This window comes from Notamacropus eugenii, chromosome 1, assembly GCF_028372415.1.
Source record: "Notamacropus eugenii isolate mMacEug1 chromosome 1, mMacEug1.pri_v2, whole genome shotgun sequence".
Taxonomy (NCBI): Eukaryota; Metazoa; Chordata; class Mammalia; order Diprotodontia; family Macropodidae; genus Notamacropus; species Notamacropus eugenii.
Window position 1 is genome coordinate 5,954,301 of NC_092872.1, and position 13,200 is coordinate 5,967,500.

The following is a 13,200-nucleotide window of genomic DNA, read 5'->3' on the forward strand; positions in this document are numbered from 1 at the left end:
AGTTCAGGAGTTCTCAGAGGTCATTTGGGAAGATTTCAAGGGGCTCTTGGAGGGAAAAATGTTCCACTAACTTTAATAATCATTCCTTCCATTTGTGTGGACTCCACAAAGTACATAGCAGTGTTGGGTTTGACCAGGCTACCAAAAGGACCTATGACACAAAACGATTCTGAACCAGTCTAATCCAATATAGTCATTTAAGAGGCAGCTGGAAGGGAGCAGGGCTCGCGTATAGAGCGTTGGAGTCAGAAAGCTGGGCATGGGGGATTTACCAGCTGTGTGGCCCTGGGCAGGTCACTTAATATCTCTCAGCCTCAGTTTTCTCCTTTGTAAAATAGGGATAATAATAGAACTGTTTCCCATCTGTGAGGGTCAAATGAGATAACCTGCATAAAGCGCTTTACAAGCCCTATATTAGTGCTGGGTAGGATTAGAATTAGGGTTAGGGTCTGGTGAGATCGTATTTGCAAAGCATCCAAAGGGTCCATAACACAGAAAAGGAGAACAGCGCCTGCTATAGAAGAGGTAGGTATCTATGCTTGACACAGCCTATGAGTCTTTGCTCACGAACTCAAGCTGGGTCCTTGGCCAGAGGTGAATGAACTCTTACCATAGACTGTGGAGACATTGTGCCTGCACACAGCAGGCATTTAAGAAGTGCTTGCCTCCTTTCCCTTCCCCATATTGTACTTCTTGAGTGCCTTCTGTGAGCAGGACCCTGTACTGGGCTACCCCAAGATGGAAATAGATGGACAAGAGAATTTACAAAGACTCAATTTAGCCCCAATCCAAAGCAGAATGTTATGTGACAAAAAGCATGAAGGAGGCTCAGACTCAGAGCCAGGGGGCTTCAGAGAAGGGAGAGCTTGCTGCCAGGAAGAGGGCTTAAGGAAGACTTCCTGCAGAAGGTGGTTTTCACTGAACTTTAAAGGAAGGCAGTGTACAGGGAGTTTGGCACAGTGAAAAAGAACACTGGATTGGAAGTCAGGAGATCTGGGCTAGAGCACAGGCTGTCTGACCTAGGATAGGGGACAGCCTCTCTGGGCTGCAGTGAGATGATCTCAATGATTTCTGAGTTCCTGTGCAGCTCTGATATTCAGTGATTTCACTTGGTAGAGATGATGGAAGGATCAAAAAGAACAGAAAGTCGAACATTCCTCCTGTCTAAAGGAAATGCAGAATGGGCAGACAACAGATACCCAATGGGGAGAAGACAGGAGGGGTCCTCAAAGGGAAGCTGGAGACTATCCAAATAAATTTTTTGAGAAGAAAAACAACAATTTTTAAAAGCCTTGGCTTAAAATATGGCTTCTCTGAAATCATGTTTAGGATGTCTAAGTCACAGTTAGTGACTTGAGCCACATACCCTTCAAAACTGGAGGGAGAGTAGCCAGAGCTTTGAGAGACACAGAATCTGTTTCCCTAGAGGAGGGGTGTGGAACCTGTGGCCTTGACATCACATGCGGCCCTCTAGGTCCTTAAGTGCGGTCCTTTGACTGGATCCAAACTTCACAGAACAAATCCTTTCATTAACAGGTTAGAGTCAGAGGCATTTAGGGTTAAGAGTCAGGGATTTGTTCTGTGACTTACAAAGTGTTATGTACTGTGCTAAGCACTTGACAATTATCTCATTTGATCCTCACAACAACCCTGAGAGATAGGTGCTATTATCATCCCAGTTTTATGTGAGGAAATTGAGGACAACAGTGGTTAAATGAATTGCCCAGGGTCACAGAGTTGTTGTCTGAGACCAGATTTGAATTCATCTTCCTAACTTCCTAACTCCTGGTTTTACCGCCATGACATCTAGGTTGCAAGATTAAATGACCATGAGAACAGTGGTGCCTTTGACAATAAAAGAGAAATTTGGAAACGGAAGGATTTGGAGGGAAAGGTAATGAGTTCTGTTTGAGACTTGTTGAGTTCAAGATGTGAATGGGACACTGAGTCAAGCTATGCAACAAGCTTTTGAAGATGTGAAACTGGAGGTCAATAAACACATCAAGGTTGGGTAAGTAGATTTGAGAATCATTAGCATAGAGTTGATCATTAAATCCTTGGGATTCTTACGATAATATTTTGAAATAATTGAAGGTACAGAGTCAAGATGGTAGAGTGAGAATCAGCATTTTTCCTCAGCTCATCCAACATATCTCATCTACACCAACCTAGAAAACCGCTATACTAAATTCTGAATGGAAAAGCCAAGAAAAAGTCACAATGAGTCATTTTTTCCAGCTCAAAACAGTTTCAGAAGATAGAGAGGTCTATGGACACTGGGATGGACTGGGCAGGAGTTCAGTATGGTGCTAACAGCAAGGGGAGCATTCTACCATGTAAGGATGGATGGTAAGGGGGCTAAGACTAAACACCAAGGCTGGAAGTGCCAGGCCAGAAAGAAGTCCCAGGAGACCCCTAAACTAGAGCTAGGAGCACAAACAGGCACTATCTGGAAGCTCTGCCATCCATTACGTAGTTCCAGAGTGGAGAGGAGAGGTTGCAGCTTTGAGCAAGAGAGTCCTTAGCTGTGTTCAGGAAAAGGAACAAGTTTCAGAAGCTTAGATATGTGGCTCTGACCCCAAGAGCAAAGAAAGGACTCAGCTCTAACCTTTAGCCCTTCACATAAACCTGCAATGGGGATCAACAACAACAAGAGACCAGTACCAAAGAGGAATCAAACATGTTGGTCACTGAACCTGCAGAACCTGCCAGCAAGCTAAAATTCACTGAGTCCAACACAGTCTACAGAAACTCAACCACAGAGAAGCCAACAGATCCAGATTTGGTCAGGGACTTGCAGAACTCAGACCAGGAGATCTCTCCCTAGATTACACTGCTTTGGAAGCACTGAAAACTTGCAGGCCCCCAGACTGGATTTGTAGAAGGTCGCAGAAAGACAAAAGCTCAGACCAGCTATCTCCTCTATAAGTGAGCAGATCCCGATACTGACATAAAGTCCAAAATGAAGAAATAGACTGGAAAAATGAGTGAACAAAAGAAGAACTGACCATAAAAAATCTAGTAACTTTTTGGTTACAGGGAAATTCAAGACAGAAAACAGAAGACAATGGTTTGAAAACATCTACAAGAAAAGCTTCAAAGAAAAATGCAGATTGGATGGAAGCCTAGCAAAAATTCCTAGAAGAGTTAAAGAGATTTGTAAAAAAAAAAAAAAAAAAAAAAAAAAAGGAAAAAAGAGGTTTTTAAAATTATATAAGAAACTATAAAGGAAAAAATGGAAAAAGAAATGGGTTATCATGAAAACTGATTCTGTATTAGGGCATAAAAACCTCACAAACAGATGCAGAAAAGCAGAAATATTATCCATTTGTGACTATAATATAATAAATAACTCTCTATATACAATATATACAATACACTATCTACAAATAATACACTAAATACATAAAAATTGTATTAGTATTGTATCAGTAAAGGATCTTTGAAGCACAGATAAAAAATTAATTGGAAACTAAATAACGTAATCTTAAAAAATGAGTGAGTCAAAGAACAAATCATACAAACAATCAGTGATTTCATTAAAGATAATGACAATGAGACAACATACCAAAGTTCATGGGATGCAGGCAAAACAGCACTTAGGGAAAATTTATATCTCAAAATGTCTACATATGTAAAAAAGCAACAGATCAATTAATTGGACATACAACTAAAAAAATAAACCTAGAAAAACAAATTTAAAAACCTTCAATTAACACCAAAATAAAAATCATGAAAATCAAAGAAGAAATTAACAAAATTGAAAGTAAAAAGGCATTTTTTCAAATGAGCAAGCATGAAAATAGGTAAACCATTAACTAATTTGATTTTTAAAAAGAAAGAAAATCAAATGAATGTCATGGAATACTATTGTTCTATAAGAAATGATAAACAGGAAGACTTCAGAGAGGCCTGGAAGGACTTTATATGAACTGATGCTGAGTGAAAGAAGCAGAACCAGGAGAACTTTGTACACAGCAACAACCACAGTGTGTGAGAAATCTTTCTGTTAGACTTAGTCCTTCACAGCAATGCAAGGCCCTAAAAAATTCCCAACGGACTTGAGGCAAAATGGCTTTTACATCCAGAGAAAGAACTATGGAATTGGATCACAGAATGAAGCAGACCATTTTCTCTCATGTTATGTTTTGTTTTGTTTTATGGTTTTTTCCATTCATTTTAATTCTTCTATACAACATGAGTAAGGTGAAAATGTATTTAATAAGAATGGATGTGTAGAACCTATCTAAGATTGCATGCCATCTTGGGGAGGGGAAAGGGAGGGAGGGGGGAAAATCTAAGATATGTGGAAGTGATTGTAGAAAACAGAAAACTAAATAATTTTTTTTAAAAAGGAAAATCAAATCATTAGTACCAAAAATTTAAAAGATTAATTCACAACCAATGAAGAATAAATAAAAATAATTATTAGGAACTATTTTGCCCAACTATATGCCAATAAAATGATGAATATTTATAAAAATGTGAATGACCCAGATTAACGGAACAAGAAATAGAATACTTAAACAACCCTGTCTTATTTTTTGGAACTTTTAAAATATTTTGGTTTTTCTAATTACATGTAAAAATAATTTATAATATTCTTTCTTAAAAATTTAGAGTTTTAAATTTTCTCCCTCCTCCCCCCCTTCATTGGGAAGGCAAGTAATTTGATATAGTGCAACCCTATCAACCCTATCTTAGAAAAAGAAATTGAACAAACCATAAATAAGCTCTCTAAGGAAAAAACTCCTGGAGCAGATGGATTTGCATGTGTATTCTATCAAACATTTAAAGAATAATTACTTTCAGTATTACATAAACTGTTTGAAAAAATAGATAAGAAAGGAATTCTATCAAATTCTTTCTATGACACAAATATAATCTTGAAACCTATACCAGTGAGAGACAAAATTGAGAAAAAGAACTGCATTCCAATTTCCTTAATGAGTATTGATGCAAAAAAAAACAAAAACAAAAACTTAAAACACTACCAATGAGATTATACCAATACATCACAAAGACCCATACACTATGGCCAGGCTAGATTTATACCAGGAATGCAGGAGTGGTTCAATATTAAGAAAACTATAAGCACAATTGACTCTATCAACAATGAAACTAGCAAATAATGTTATATCAATAGATGTAGGAAAGGCTTTTGACAAAATAAAGCACCCACTCCTGTTTAAAATACACACACACATGTTAAAAAGCACAAGAATGAATGGAACTTTTCTTAAAATGATAAGTTGTTGTTCAGTCATGTCCAATTCTTTGAGACCTTATTTGGGTTTTTTTGGCAAAGGTACTGGAGTGGTTTGCCATTTCCTTCTCCATATCATTTTACAGATAAGGAAACTGAGGCAGACAGTTAAGTGACTGTTATATAGGTCATATAGCTCGTAAGTATCTGAGAATGGATATGAACTCAGGTCTTCCCAATTGCAGACCTTGTGTTTCATTCACTTCATCACTGAGTTGCCCCAAAAATGTAAAGTAGTATCTATTTAAAATTAAGAACAAGTATTATCTGTAATGGGGAGAAGCTAGAAGCCTTTCCAATAAGATGAAAGGTGATACAAGGATTCCATATCACCATTTTTATTCAATATTATATTATAAATATTAGCTGTGCTTTGTCCTTCATTCTTGAAGAGGACCATGACATCAGGGAAATAATGACATGATTCACAATTGAATGGGAGATTTAAGCCAAGGTCTTTCCACGTTCTCACTTTGAGTGAGGCAATGTCCATTCAAGTCAAGTGATAGCCTCTTTAATAAAAAAAAAAAAATCAAACTGAGAGGGAAAGACCCTTAGAGTTGCTGTCTGAAAGAGAAACAAGATCTCCCACTGCATCCTGGGCCATCTCCAGTCGTCCTGATCTATATCTTGTCCACTGGACCCAGATGGCTCTGGAGAAGAAAGTGAGGCTGTTGACTTTGCACAGCCCTCCCTCACTCAAATCTAATTCAATTGCAAGTCATGTCATCATCTTCCTGATGTCATGGTCCTCTTCAAGAGCAAAGCTGTGAGTAGTCTGAGCTGGCCCAGTGGAGACCCAGCTGGCCAGTTCCAGTTGAGCAACTCAGCTCATTCTTCTCCCCTCTCCTCCCCTCCCCTCCCCTCTCCTCTTCTCTCCTCTCCTATCTCCCCCTGGGGTGTCATGCCCTTACCTGAGGGAGTTCTGCCCAAAGGAAAGTAAATTTTGATGGCTGAAACCTCCCTAGTTATCTTGGGGCTTGCTGGCTAGACCTCTTTCTTAAAGGCCATGTCTTAAACCCATTCACTGTGCCTCTCACTGAATGGCCAACAACAGATCTCTTCCCAAGAACTATTAGGTACAGCAATAAGAAAAGAAAAAGAAATTACAAGAATAAACAATGAGGAAGCAAAACTGTCACTTTTTGCAGAGATGACGGTTCACTCAGAGAACTCTGGAGAATCAGTCTAGCTCGGTGAAACATTGAACAGCTTTAACAGTTACAGAATATGAAATAAACCCTCACAAATCATCCATATTTCTATATATGCAAAACCCCAGCAGGAAGAGATTAAAAAAAGAAATTCCATTTAAAATGACTACCCTGACTTCGACTCTAACCCTAAATGCCTCTGATTTTGGCTCCTACTTGGGTGTCAAGATACACAGGAACCATGTGAACACAATTTCAATTACAAAACACTCCACACAAAGACATCTAAACAATTGGAGAAATATTAATTGCTCATGGGTAGGCCAAACCAATATAGTAAAAATGATAATACTACCCAAATTAATTCACTTTTTCAGTGCCATACTCATCAAACTATGAGAGAATTGTTTTATTGAACTAGAAAAAATAATAACAAAGTTCATCTAAAGGAACAAAATGTTGGGAATATCTAGGAATCAATGAGAGAGAGAGAGAGAGAGAGAGAGAGAGAGAGAGAGAGAAGGGGCCTAGCCATACCAGATCTTAAAGTATTCTATAAAGCTGTAATCATCAAAATAATTTGGTACTGGATAAGAAAAAGAGTGGTTGATCAATAGAATAGGTTAGGTACATAATATACAAAAGCAAATGAGCACAGTAACCTAAATGTGTGAAAGATCCAAAAGACACCAACTATTGGGATAAGAACTCACTATTTGAAAGAAACTATTGGGAAAACTTAAAAGTAGTATGGCAAGAATTGAACATAGATCAACATCTAACATCATGTATATAGTAAGATAAGCTCAAAATAGGTACGTGATTTAGACTTAAAGAGCAACATCATAAGCAAATTAGTGAAGAAATAGAAGAAATTACCTGTCAAGCCTATGAACAGGGGAGAGTTAATAAACAAGGAAGAGATGGGGTTCATAGGAGGTAGAACAGATAACTTTAATTATATTAAATTTTTAAAAAGTTTTTTCACCAACAAAATCAATGCAACTAAAATTAGAAGAAAAATAGGAAACAGGAAAACAATCTTTGCCACAAGTTTCTCTGATAAAGATCTTATTTCTAAAATATATAGGAAACTGAGTCAAATTTATAAGGATAAGAACCATTCCCCAACTGATAAATGGTCAAAGGATATTAATAGGCAGTTTTCAGAGGAAGAGATCAAAGCTATCAATAACCACATGGGGAAAATGTTTTAAATCACTAATAATTAAAGAAACGTAAATTAAAATAGCTTTGAGGTACTACCTCATGGCCATCAAATTGGCTAAGACAACAAAAATGGAAAATGATGCATTCAGGAAGGGATGTGGGAAAATAGGTACACCGTTAGTATAACTACAACTCAGTCCAACCATTCTGGAAAATACTTGGAACTCTGCTCAAAAGGCTATTGAACTATGCATACCCTTTGACTCAGCAATACTGCTACCAGGTCTGTACCCCAAGAAGATCAAATAAAAAGGAAAAGGACCTGTGTATCAAAAAAAATTTAGAGTTCTTAGCAATGCAAGGATCTAAGACAACTCCAAAAGATTCATGATAGAAAATGCTATCCACTTCCAGAAAAAGGACTATGAAATCTAAATGCAGATGAAAGCATACTATTTGCACTCTCTTTTTTGTTTCTTCTTTCTCGTGGTTCCTTCCATTCGTTCCAATTCTTCTTTACAATATGACTATTGTGAAAATATGCTTAACATGAATGCACATGTAGAGCCTATCTCAGATTGTACATCATCTTGAAGTAGGGGGAAAGGAGGAAGGGGGAGAAAATTTGGAATTCAAAATCTCATGGAAGTGAATGTTGAAAACTAAAAATTAATTAATGTTTAGAGGAGTTGTATTTGTGGTGCCAAAGAATTGGAAATTGAGGGGACGCCCATAAATTGAAGAATGACTGATTAAGTTATGGTGTGTATATATGTATATATAATGGTATATTTGTGCTATAAGAAACGATGAAGGGGGTGGTTTCAGAAAAACCTGGGAAGACTTGCATGAACTGATGAAAGAGAAGTGAACAAAACCAGGAGAACAATCTACACAGTAATAACAATATTGAAGACATTATCGATTGTGAAAGACTAACTGACAACACAATAACATACGACAGTTGCAAAGGACTCATGATGAAACATGACATCCACCTCTAGAGAAAGAATTGATGAACTCAGAGTGCAAATCGAAGTGTATTTTTTCTCTTTCTTTTTTTGGGGGGGAAGGGGGAAATGGCCAATGCAGAAATGTTTTTGCATTACTATAAATATTTGTAGTAAGTTTTGCTTTTCTTACCTGCTTATTGAGTAGAAGAGGGAGTAGGGGAGGATGAGAATTTGGAACTGGGGAAAAAAGAATAACAAAATGTCTCAGTGCTTTAAAAAGATAAAATAATTGAAGGAAATATAAATTTCATTTTGAAGGTAATGAAAATAGAGATTTAATTTTTTCCCATTCAAGTTCATGAACCCCTTAAAATTTATCTCTAGACTCCTTTGTCCATGGGTTTGGGTTAAGAGCCTCCGTCCTACGGAGAGACATCTTTAGTACTAGGACGTGTTAACATTTAACCTTGTCGATCTTGGCCAAGCTCCTCTTGGTCATACTTTCTATAGGGACAAAGGGGGAATTATAGCAAAGGGTGAATAAGTGGGATTTGGTCCTTGATTTTATAGGCGAGGTGAAAGAGTGAGAAGAGTCAAAGACAGCTTCATGATTACAAGGAACTGAAGGAAGGGGAATGATGGTTCAATAAGAAAGAAAGTGAAGTCAGAAAGGAGAACAGGTTGAGTTTGAGGGCACCAGGGGGATGTCCAAGTGATATTCTACCTCTTTCACTAAAGAGCTGGGTCACCTTGAATAGTCATTTGCTTTACCTGGGTCTCAGTTTCCCCTTCTATGACATGGAGGCACTCATACCTGCCCTTCTGAGTCCTAGGTGGTAGGATGAGAATGAATTTCACAAAGTAGGGAATAGGTAGCACAAGGAAGTGACATGTTGGGATTTTTCTGAACTCAAAGCAAGGGCTGGGTGGGGCAGTGGTGGGTGGTGTTCCCAGCTCCCAGGCAATGCGTCCTGGCAACCTTGTGGGTATGACAAACACTAGCTAACAGACAGAGGTTTCAGATGACGGAGCACTAGCTATCCTCTCAGTTATCATCTCCCAACATGAAACTGCTCTACCTTGGGGGGCTCATTTTTGCCTTGGACATGTGGGGTATGGAGCAGTTGGGGTAGGAAGGGCAAGGGTAAGGGTATGGAAGGAGGGGTAGCCTTTATTCTTCCCACCCCATCCCCAATCAGAACTGATTCTTGTCTCCGAAGGTGCCTCGGGATTACTTAACTTTGGGAACTGCAAGAATATAGTCAATGATCTGTTTTCAGGCCAAGGTCTGAGAGGTAAGTGATCCTCCTGGGGAAGCCCCTAGGGTGGGAGTGAGGCTGAGGGCAAGGAAAAGGATGAACCTCAGCACTAAACTCTGGGTTCCCTTCAGCCTCCTGACCTTCCCAATGTAGCTACCTTTGAGTGTTGCCTTCTAAGCTACCCCAAATATCCCCTATTACTCAGCAGAGATTTCCACCTTCTACTTCCCACTCTGGGAATTATATATGCTGAGAAGAGTCCTGCATTTGGAGTTAGGAGAGCTGGGTTCAAATATATGTTTTATGGCTTTCTACAGGTATAACCATGAACAGATCACTTAACTTTTCTGTTAAAAATGTAAATCTTGCTGCTTGGTGACACAGTGGATTAGCACTGGATTTATATTCAGGAAAACCTGAGTTGGAATCCTGCCTTAGACTCTGGCTTGTGAGACCCTACTCACATCACGTCATTGTTCTTTGACTCAGTTTTCTCATCTGTAAAATGGGAATGGCAGCACATATTTCAGTCAATAAGCATTTATTGAGTGTTGAATGTGTGTTGGTGTAAAGATCAAGTGAGATAATACATGTATAATACTTGGGGCAGCTAGGTGGTGCAGTAGAGAGAGCTTGGGGTTCACAGATATCTGAGTTCAAATCCAGCCTTGAACACTCACTGACTGTGTGATCCTGGGCATGTCATTTAATCTCTCTCTGCCTTAGTTTCCTCATCTGTAAAATGGGGAAGATAATAATAGCACCTACTTCCCATCGTCTCAATAAGGATTAAACAAGATATTTGCAAACCACTGAGCACAGTGCCAGTCACATACATCGTAAATGCTATATAAATGTTAGTTATTATTATTTACAAACCTTTAACTGCTATATAAACACTTGTTATTATTTTAATTACTTTTTTCCCTCTGGGACTTAGTTTCCCCATCTGTAAAATGAAGTCGATCGCTGAAGTCCTTTTCATTTCTATACTCTATGACATGTGGGTCAATAGGACAGGCTCAATTCTCCCCATATTGCAAAGAAAACCAAGGCCTTGAAGAAGTCAGTGACCTGTTCATTGTCAATTAATTCCTTTGCCTTAGAGCGAAGAGTAAACTTCTTTCGTTACGATCTGAGCTGCAGGTGAGGGAATCATAGGATGCAGAATTGGAACAGGTATTAGAGATCATCCAGACTAACCCTCCCATTTTACAGATGGAGAAACTGAGACCCAGAGTAACAAAGAGGGTTTCTCAGGTAGTAGGCCAAGCCAGGATTTCCATTCAGGTCCTCTGACTCCAATTAACTGCCTGGGTTCCTATGATGCTCCTATGAGAGCAGAGGGCACAAGGAATCCAGATCACTAAGCTGTGGTTTGGGTACAGGCTTATTGAAGCTGCCGTGGACTGTGAATATCTCTGAGGCACAGGAACCTGGCTCGGTCATCCACGTATTCTCTTTCAACTGTTCCTGCCCACCCACCGTGGAGCTTGACAGTGTGAAGCCCCCCAGTTCCTTCTTTAACCAGCCCAGTTTATCTGGATATTACGTGCAGTATTTGGCAAAGGTATGAGGGGCTGGGTTTAGGGTGGTGAAGGAGGTCTAAGAGAACCATGGCTGGCCTCAGACAAGCATTCTATCAACCCTTATTGAAATGTCTGTTTGGGTGGGTGAGGGATAAATATCTTAGACAATGTGTAGGATCTTTGGGATGTTGACACATTGCCCTTCTGTGCCTCAATTTCCTCATCTGAAAAGGAGAGGATTGGACTGAATTCAATTCAACAAATATTTAGGAGGGCCTACTCTAGGCAGGGAGGTAAGGTCCCTTTCAGCTCTAAATTTCTATGATGCTGGGAATCAGACATAGTCCTTCTCCTTAGAGAGAGATAAAGATATTGAGAAAGAATTCACAGAACAGATAGTTGATAGAGAGGTCTGAGAACCCTGGACATTCACAGGGTTCCTAGAATCAAGAGTTGAATGGGACCTTAAAAACCATCTAGATTGGTCAGGGGCAGCTAGGTGGTATGATGGATAGAGCGCCAGGCCAGGAATCAGGAAGACTCATCTTCCTAAGTTCAAATCTGGCCTCAGACACTTACTAGCTGTGTGACCCTGAGCAAGGCATTTAACCTTGTTTGCCTCAGTTTCCTCATCTGTAAAATGAGCTGGAGAAGGAAATAGCTAAACCATTCAAATATCTTTGCCAAGAAAACTTCAAATAGGGTCACAAAGAGTCAGATATGACTGGGAAACCCCTGAAGAAAAGTAAGACTGGTCTAGTCCAGAGGTTCCCAAGCTTATTTGGCCCACCGCTGCCTTTTCAAAAAAGAAGTTAAGGTTCTAAGACAACTCCCAAAGGCTTATGATAGAAAATGCTACCCATGTCCAGAGAAAGAATTAAGGAGCCTGAATGGAGATCAAAGCACACTATCTGCTTTAGTTTTTATTTGGTTTCTTCTTTCTTGTAGTTCATTCCGTTGATTTTAATGTTCTTTGCAACATGAGTAATGTGAAAATATGTTTAATGTCAATGTACATGTAAAAGCTATATCAGATTGCATGCCATCTTGGGGGGATAGGGGAGGGAGGGAGAGAAAATTTGGAACTCAAAAGCTTGTGGAATTGAATGCTGTAAACTAAAAATAAATTAGTTAATTAAAATTTTTTTTTTAAAAAATCAGTCAGCTCCCCCCAGAAATCTACATTCTTTAATCCTTTAATGCTTTTTTGAAATTTGCACCATTTCAAATTTTTTTAATGTTGCATCTTAAATTTATTGTAAATTTGTGGATTTTTCCTGCATTGAAATTTTGGTGACACAATATTGTGTCATGTAACCATATAGTATCACATTGTAAACAAGTTATTACATGCACATGTTCCTGCCAGTGCAGGACAATGTGTGACACACTTGCCTGCTAACACTAGCTTGTTAAGACTTGTCGGTAGACTTGACCACTGATTGGTTGTAATTTACATTTTGTGTGTTTATTTGGAAAATAAAGTAATCTCTACGACTCTACCTCTGTTACACAACTGATGAAACATACAAACAGTTTTCCAAAATTTTCTCCTCTTCTTTTTTTTCTTATGCTTCCACCACCCCCTTATTTTTATTCAACACCCCCAATGGCATCTCAGGTTACTACTGTCCCCTGGATCATTCCAGCGCCTCTCAAAGGGTAGTATCACCCACTTTGGGATTAGCCTTCTTATTTTATATATAGATGAAAAGGCCTAAAGAAATCACAAGTGCCAGCTCCTTCCTGTTCCCCTAACCACTGACTCAGCCTTCTGGACTCCCTTAAGGCTGGGGTCTAAGGGATGGATGTAGCCACTTCTAATTTCCTTGGTCTGCCTCCAACATCCTGAGTAGCTGTCCCTACCTG

At 39.0% G+C, this 13,200-nt stretch overlaps 1 protein-coding gene across 3 annotated transcripts in view; it reads left to right on the forward strand.

The window, feature by feature from the left end:
• The first annotated feature begins 9,538 nt into the window (after positions 1-9,538).
• Positions 9,539-13,200, forward strand: part of CDHR4 (cadherin related family member 4) — a 39,917-nt gene continuing 36,255 nt past the window's right edge. For 2 of the 3 annotated variants that reach the window (XM_072650839.1, XM_072650831.1), the window contains exons 1-3: positions 9,539-9,656; positions 9,743-9,838; positions 11,191-11,372. In XM_072650839.1, the coding sequence (XP_072506940.1) occupies positions 9,608-9,656; positions 9,743-9,838; positions 11,191-11,372 (327 nt within the window). In that variant the 5' untranslated portion in view covers positions 9,539-9,607. The remainder of the gene's footprint in view (positions 9,657-9,742; positions 9,839-11,190; positions 11,373-13,200) is intronic. The other variant, XM_072650847.1, reaches the window with a different exon arrangement.